At 47.3% G+C, this 8,122-nt stretch overlaps 1 protein-coding gene across 3 annotated transcripts in view; it reads right to left on the bottom strand.

Moving 5' to 3' along the window:
* Nucleotides 1–258: 258 nt before the first annotated feature.
* Nucleotides 259–8,122, bottom strand: part of TMEM44 (transmembrane protein 44) — a 37,523-nt gene continuing 29,659 nt past the window's right edge. For 2 of the 3 annotated variants that reach the window (XM_030860364.2, XM_070045460.1), the window contains exons 10-11: nt 5,660–5,692; nt 259–2,825 (exon numbers count right to left, since the gene is read on the bottom strand). In XM_030860364.2, the coding sequence (XP_030716224.1) occupies nt 2,715–2,825; nt 5,660–5,692 (144 nt within the window). In that variant the 3' untranslated portion in view covers nt 259–2,714. The remainder of the gene's footprint in view (nt 2,826–5,659; nt 5,693–8,122) is intronic. The other variant, XM_030860380.2, reaches the window with a different exon arrangement.

The following is an 8,122-nucleotide window of genomic DNA, read 5'->3' as shown; positions in this document are numbered from 1 at the left end:
TGGCATCAGATGACTGCTCATAAATCTCTTCATCATACTGAAGTACTGGGGGAGATAAGGGGATTCGTTCTTCAGGATCTAGAAAGGGTTTTAAGAAAACCTTAGGGATAGAGCTCTCCCTAAATCACACAGACTTCTTTCCTTGGGAGATTAAAATGGGTGAAATCCTTTTTTTTTTTTTTGAGTAGCTTATGAAGGGGGTGGGTAATCACTTTAATCACTTATTGGGGTTGTTGTCAAGGCAATTCAATCCTCTGAAGTCCCTTCCATCTGTGGGTCTGATTCTTTGGTTACCAACTGGCTTGCAGGTCATATGTGGCCAGGAATTATAGGGAGGAAGGAAACTAATCCCTCTTCAATGTCTACTTTGAGTCACGTAGTGTTATGCATTTCATATACGTTATTTAATCTTCACAACAAGCTTTCTAGATAGGTATTATTCTCAGTCTACCCCAGGAGTTCACAAAGGTTAGGTAACAAGTTCCAAGCCATGCAGATAATAGGCAGTACAACTACAACTATTATACCATCTCTCACCTCCAGATGAGTGGGCAGGAGAGGATGATTACACAGTTGGTTCCCTAGCTTCTCCCTAGTGTAGGTAACCCCCTTGCACTGCTCAGTGGGTCTTCAGGGCAAGTAACTCCCGTTATCCTCCTGGTCTGACTAACGGCTAGGGCATGAAGCTGCAGCGGAGGCCCAGGGTGGGAACGCTCCTGCTAGGAGGAAGGCATTTGGGTTGGCATCTCTTCCCAAAGGCTCCAGAGCGTTGCATAACAGGCAGATTCTCATTGAACAATGAGGCCAAACTTTGCTGCCAAAATTGTCAGTGTAAAGGTTCGCTCTGGGATTCCATTTTGAGACCAGCTTGGACAACGATAACTGGTTTGTGAAGGAAGAGGCAGGGACGATGGGATCTAGGGAGATGGTTAACATCTGGAGCTCAAGTAGTTTGTGCTGCGCAAAGTCAGCAAGATCATTTGATATCCTTCAGTGAATGGCCATTTCCATTAGGATCCAACCAATTTCTGGTGCCCCAGGGACAATGAGCCAGCCTCCCGTTGGGAGGGGCGATGTGTTAAAGACAAACTCCAGGGATGTCATCCTGTCCCCAGGCCTTCTGCCTTTCCAAAGATGAGCCCTCCTCCTGCCCTGCTGTTACTAATCAAATTAAACACGTTCCCCAAGTTGGTGCTGTAACCATGACTGTACATTTCTGCTTCTTGAAAAGTTGTGGCTGCAGGGATGTAAAACTCACCAATCAGCTGTGGCCCACCTGAGGCATGTCAGTCAGCTTCCTCTCTGTATCTTGCAATAGCTACCAGCCAGCCACAGAATTAAGCACCAACTCCCAGGGTCCTTTCCAGCCTCTTCACCCACCCCCTACATCCATTCTGGCCACATCAGAGTCCTCTTTCCTTAGCTAGATTCCCCCCTTCCCTGCTTCCAATCCTCTGTGTGGTTTCATCTGCTGGATTGTTCTCCCAACCTCCCCTTGTCCCCAGTTAAAAGTTTCATCTTCCCTCAAAGTATAGCTTCAGTGATTAAGATCACAAAGCAAAATTGACTTTAGCAAACTCCATTAAAAGACAACCAGGGTCCAAAGCAGTTGGATAAATAGGGTGGCTTTAGGTTCACTTCTAGTTCAGAGATCATGCAGGGGATTGGAATCTGTGCAGAGACCTGTGGAACAACCTGCTTCCCTGAGGCACCCCCTCTTTCATGCTGCTGGGACTTGCACTACCCCTCAGGAGCAACTGGACAGCTGCAGCTGAGTCACACAGGCTGCCAGGGGCCAGCCAGAAGCAGAGCTGTGTTTCTTGGCATTTCTCCCAGGTCCCCTGGTGGCCAACTTCTGTGGCTGTGCTGGGATTCAGACGTATCTCTGTGCTCCATGGTGAGATGCTTCAGTGCACTCGATCAGGATTTATTCATTCTAGCGTTCCTCCCACCGTAGCTCCAAAATAATCCTGAGAGGGGATTTCGAGCCCCTCCCACCGTGCCTCTTACCCTTTGCATGCTTTCCGTTACCTCCTGAAGCAGACAGTTCCCTGCACCTGCAGACCCTAGCCCAGCACACACTGGGCCAGGCTGCAGCAAGTCCTGGTACCTAGAGCACTTTGCTTTGCTCACCCTTGCAATACCAGTGACCTTGCAAACACTTGGTTGATCAAACAGTCCTCTCTCAACTTCCAGCAGAAAACTCAAGTGGGTGACTGGAGGGCAGGAGCCAGGTCCCATCAGAACCTGTGACTGTGTCCCAAACCCCCCAAACGCGGGCCCACCCCTCTCTAGGCTTAGCCAGGTCTTACAGAGTGGGGCTTTACTAAGATCCAAACATATTAGCTGTTTGTTAGATGAGCTCGTTGGTAGCAGATATTCAGAGTAGGGTTGAATCCAAAGGGAAAGGGAAAAGAGAGACCAAACTATTTTAGATTATATTTCAAAGCGAGATTGGTTTGTGAACTTTGAATTTTCAGAACAAACTCTGGGTGTGTCCAGGTCTGTCCACAGGGCCCAAGGTCTTAGCTCCATTCTGAGCCATGGTGCAGACCAGCCAAGCTCCGTGACAGCTCCTGGTTCCTCACTTTCATGGGTGGCCTTGGCAGAAGCTTAAATTCCTGCCATGGCTGTCTCTGCAGGTTGATCCCTGCTCAGTTCCTGACCAAACCTTGACCTTGGGTTCTGAGCTGCTGAGCTGGCTCCAGAAAGTGTTACTTATCAGAGGTCAAGTCCACTGGCTTCATAGACCACCTGTGCACCCGGGGTCTGAATATCTCCATGTTGTCTTTGTTCCCTCCAAGGTTTACGTCTTCAGGATCCCACTGTGGAGAAAAGACACAAGAGGTACCTTGGTGGAATAGGCCCTTCCCATCTCTTACAATTTCCCCAACGACAGCTCCAATCTTGGTCCTCATGGCCCAGGCACAGACAAGAACAAACAGGTAAGGACAAGTTAACCAGGTCTGTGTTTCTAGAACCTAACAGGGCAAGTATAACTTTAAATCAAGGAATTAATGGACAGCCACCCTGAACAGACCAACCCTACTTCCCCCTCCTACTCTCTGTTCCCCCCTCTTCACCAAGTCCTTCTCTAGTGAGACTCAGTCATGCTCCCTTTATCCTGATAATTCCCACCTCCCTGCCTAACTCATTCCTGGAAAAGACCAGGCAAACTCAACCCATTCTTTATGGCCCAGGTAAGTTCCTCCTCTTCTTAGAAGCCTATCCTGACACCCATTGAGCTCTCCCCAGCTTCTCTATACTGCCTGTACCACTGGTTTGCAGCTGAGCATGGGCAGCCCTGCCCTGTGTGTCCACCTTGTCCTCTCAGGTAGATGACAGAGCTTCTTAGGAGCAGGGTACTGGTCTGCCCTTGCCCCCCCACATGGTGTTTCCTCTAAACTTGAGGTCAGCAGACTTGTCAAAAACAAACATTTAAAACCTAATCCAGAGTGGTGGTCACTGCCTGTGAGTATTTCATCACTGTGACTCAGACAAGTATGGGAAATTGAAATGTGTAGGGGTTAAAAAAAAAAGGTTAAAAGGAAAAAAAAAATAGGTGAGCACACAAGAACTGATGAAGCTGTTTGCAAAATCCTCCTATTGTTCTAAAACAACAGATAAAAGAGAGAGCTTTTCATGTGGGCCAAGAGCAAGGGCATCATCTTTAGTGATTCCAGCCACAGAGGCAAGTAGGGGTCGGGCTCGGGTCCTCTTTCTGCCACTAACTTGCTTTCTCTTCTCTGGATCTTGATTTCTCCATGTGTAAACTGGGAGGCTGAATCAGCAGCTAGATAATATGATCTCTCATTTCTGAGTTTCTATGACTGGTGATTCTGAGTCATAAGGTTGCATTTGACAGTAGCAAAAGACCCAGGAAACAACAAACAAAGCCCACATAGGATGTGTCAGCCCGGGCCAGACAATCTTATTTGGGCAAGAAAATAGAGCCAGGCACGGACATGCACTCCAAGAAAAGTGTTCCACCAGCTACTCAAACCTGAGCAGAATCAAACAGTCCAGTCCTCAGAGGGTCAGGACAAGGTCCTCAAGGCTCCCTGAGCCACTGAAAGATAATGCCCACACCCCATTAGTTATAAAACACAAATTGTAGCTTTGTTTCCAACAGAAAGAGAGTCCCGTTCAATTACTGATTTACTGCTCATAACTGAACTGAGTTCTACTACTTGGTCATGAAAAACAGTATCATGTTAAAAAGACCACCTCATCCCCAGTAACCATGCAGGCCAGGGACTGAGCTGATTTCATTGGTGCAGTTCAGCCCCTTGTACGTGTCTGGGACTGTGTCAGGCACACATTTGCTAATTTCTCATCTACCTGTGGATGCAGACTTGGGCGGACACCTATAAGCAAATTCCTTCCAGACGTTATCAGAGATCCCAAGTAAAAGAGCTCCCTGGCCCCTCAGCCTCTGAGACCCAGTTGCCTAGCAGTGGAAGTGGGGGCCTGTTCCATTCTCTGAGAATGGACAGTGTGCTTTTTGATGAATTCTGTTTTCAAGTGGAGACCCACGTTCTAGATCTCAGTTCTGGACCAGTCTCACCAGGAGCGCCCAGGGTGCTCATTAAAAAGAGTGATGCTGGGCTTCCCTGGTGGCGCAGTGGTTGAGAGTCCGCCTGCTGATGCAGGGGACACGGGTTCATGCCCCAGTCTGGGAGGATCCCACATGCCGCAGAGCGGCTGGGCCCATGAGCCATGGCCGCTGATCCTGTGCGTCTGGAGCCTGTGCTCCACAACGGGAGAGGCCACAACAGTGAGAGGCCCTCGTACAGCAAAAAAAAAAAAAAAAGACTGATGCTGGGGACCCACCCTAGACCCTATCTGTGGGTTGGGACCTAAGGCTTGGCATTTGAACAAGCTCTTAGGGTGGTTCTTAGCCGCCCTGATGTGTCAAAACCACAGCTCCAGTTCCTAAAATGCCTTCTTAAGAGTTATGCTTGCTACTCCTGACCAATTCCACTGCCGGCAAACAGAAACAGCCCACCACTCTGGTCAGGTGCACTCTTTAAAGTGGATTAAGCCTTCGAAAACAATTTAAATCTCTTCCTTCTGAATTCCCAGAATATTGTGTTTTAAAATGTCATTTTAAGTAATAAAAACATCACTGGAATCCAGGCATTCAGAGAATTTGAGCAAAAGATAATCTACTCTCTTATCAGAAAAAAAATCCTGGGAGGTGACAGGCACAGGTGGCTGTCATGAATCATGTGCTTATTTGTCACTTGGAGGCGAGGAGGGCATAGAGACAGCAGCCAGCTGCCCAACGTCTCACAATGACAACATAGGGGAACGTTGATCTCGACTCCTGCAGCCACTCCCGGCACCACTACCATTAGTGACCTGCTGGGTTTCCTCTTGTTCAAAAACTTTTGTTCCAAGCAGGTTTCTTCCTTGGGTTATGCATCTTCTCTGAGCCCCTACTAGATGGTTTGGACAAAGCAGAAAGAACTCTGAAATGGAGAGCCTGGAAAAAACCCTCGACTTTCAGACGCTCCACTCATTTTCAAATTCTTTCTTTTCCTAGAGGAATTTGGCACGGGCCCAGCCATCCAAGGGGGGGCTCACAAAAGCAGGAACTGAAATCAAGCCACAGGAAGTCCCTTGCAGAATAAAGAGAGAGCACGATTGTCCATACCTGCTCCGAGTTTAGGGCTTCCCAATAGTTCTGCTGCAGAATAAAAAGAGAGATTAAAAAAAAAGTGTTGACTAGGTTTTGCCACCATCACAGAGCAGAGATCAGCGCCAGCCCCTGTCTGCTCAGTGAGCCAGGAGAAAGGCCCTCCGCCGGTCCGGAGGCAAAGGAACAAGTGACTTCAGCAAGCAAAAAGGCAGCAGCTACTAGTGGCTACAACTTAGTTAAATGGTCAGTAGGATAACTGTGATAATTATGAAGGGCTACAGGTCCTTGAAAAAATTATCATCTATGCAGATTTAAAAATTACTATTAGAAATTATTATTAGGCATAATCATAAAGATTCCATTTATTAACCACATGGCTGAGATGAGTCAACACAAACCCATAAAACTAAGAAAGAGAGATGCAAATAAAACCCTCATCTTGAAACTATGGGGTATTTGCTACCAGCCAAGATTCATATTTAATCAGCCTTTACCGCACGTTTGGTTCCACCCCAAGCCTTAAATATGTCTGGCTCAGCTTCTTGAAGGGTAGTGTCGCTGTCTGCTCTCATTCGTCCAGCACCTCCTGTAGTGCCCAGGACACGTGTGTGTGTGTGTGTGTGTGTGTGTGTGTGTGTGTGTATTCATAAGCTATGAATCTGCAAATGTCTGTTATACTGATCTGCTGCCAATCTGCACAGTACACAGGATTTGGCTTTATTGTCACATTGAAACAAAGCCCCTACTGTTCAATTCTTTTAAAATTTCCATTTTGAACAACTTCTGTTTGTTTGCTTTTGTTTGGTTTCTCTGAGCTCCTTGAGGGCTGCAGTCTGACTCAACTTTGAGTCTTCAGGACCGGCAGGGCTGGCGGAATGCACTCAGCCCAGTCTGTTATGTGAATCTGTACGTGCCTGCGTGTGTGCAGCTGTGTATCTGTTAGGATTATAAAAACTTTATTGAACACCTCTATTTGTCCACTGATAAGTGTGCTAGCCCAGAGATGGGGCTCTGCTCTGGGGCCTGCACAAGTCCCATTCTGGGTCAGAGCTGGAGGTAGGGGTGGAGTCAGGCAGAGAGGTCTGACCCAGGCTGTGCTGGCAGAGCTGTGCCCCAAGCTCAGTGGCAGGGCACCTGGCAGACTGGAGGCGAAGGGCAGAGGTTCCACCTTGAAACTGAGGAGGGCAGGGAAGGGGCACCAGAGCTGGGTCCTTGGTCAGTGCCCCCCACAAGAATGCCCTGCCCCCTGCTGGGTAGGATGAGGTGGCCACTGCAGGAGGGAGGGCAGGATATGGGGATGTGGGTGGCAGAAATGAAGCTTGAGAGTCGTCTCCCCAGTTTCTCCCTCTTCCCTCCCTCTCCCACCCACCCCTTCCAGGTCACATGCTTCCAGCCTGGTACCTATGAACTACTTCCCCCCGTTCCACGGGAGGACAGAATGGACCTAGAAAACTTGAGTCACCACTGACTTCAGCTGTGCCACGCCTTTTTCTTTTGAACAACTTTTTAATTATAAGATTTTCAGTCATACACAAAAGCTAAATCTAATGAACACCTGTGGACATATCCTCTTTCATTTGCTCTAGCTCCCCCAATTTTTTATTTGCTTAAGTATTTTAAAGTAAATAATTTCATCTGTAAATACTTCAGTATGTATCTCATAGATAAGGACTTAAAAACTCGTAAGCACAGGACTTCCCTGGTGGCGCAGTGGTTGAGAGTCCGCCTGCCGATGCAGGGGACGCGGGTTCGTGCCCCGGTCCGGGAAGATTCCACATGCCGTGGAGCGACTGGGCCCGTGAGCCATGGCCACTGAGCCTGCGCGACCGGAGCCTGTGCTCCGCGGCGGGGGTGGGGGTGGGGCCACAACAGTGAGAGGCCCGCAAAAAAAAAAAAAAAACTCCTAAGCACAGTGCCATTAATACCTAACAAAACCGTGATAATTCCACAGCATTCATCTTTTAATGACATCCTGCTGGGGAAAACATAAACTAAAAAAAAGATTAAATGGAGAACACACAAACTTACGAAAAATGATGTTTCCACACACACTGCAAAAGACAGAAATGTTGATGACAACACAGGTGGAAAAAGTTACATAACTTCTGCAAATATAATAGAAATAAAAAGAGAGATGAAAGAAAATATGCTAAGAATAAGAACATTAATAGAAAAACTGGTGAAACCCAAATAAAGTCTGTACTTCAGTTAACAGTAATGTACTGATGTTAATTTCTCTGTGTTGACAAACGCAGCACGGTGGTGCGAGATGTTAACATCAGAGGGAATTGGGTGAAGGTATACAGGAACTCTCTGTCCTACCTTTGCAACTTTTCTGTAAGTCTAAAATTACTCCAAAAGAAAGAGTGTATTTAAAGACAAGCAAACAAATAAAACAGTTTAAGAGTCCTCCAACTGAATTTGAAATGAAACCTTGAAACCTCCTTTTCAAAATCTTCAGCATCACAAGCAATCTAA

Source organism: Globicephala melas, chromosome 4, assembly GCF_963455315.2.
Source record: "Globicephala melas chromosome 4, mGloMel1.2, whole genome shotgun sequence".
NCBI lineage: Eukaryota > Metazoa > Chordata > Mammalia > Artiodactyla > Delphinidae > Globicephala > Globicephala melas.
The sequence above is the reverse complement of the archived record's forward strand: the minus strand, read 5'-3'. Positions and strand labels throughout refer to the sequence as shown.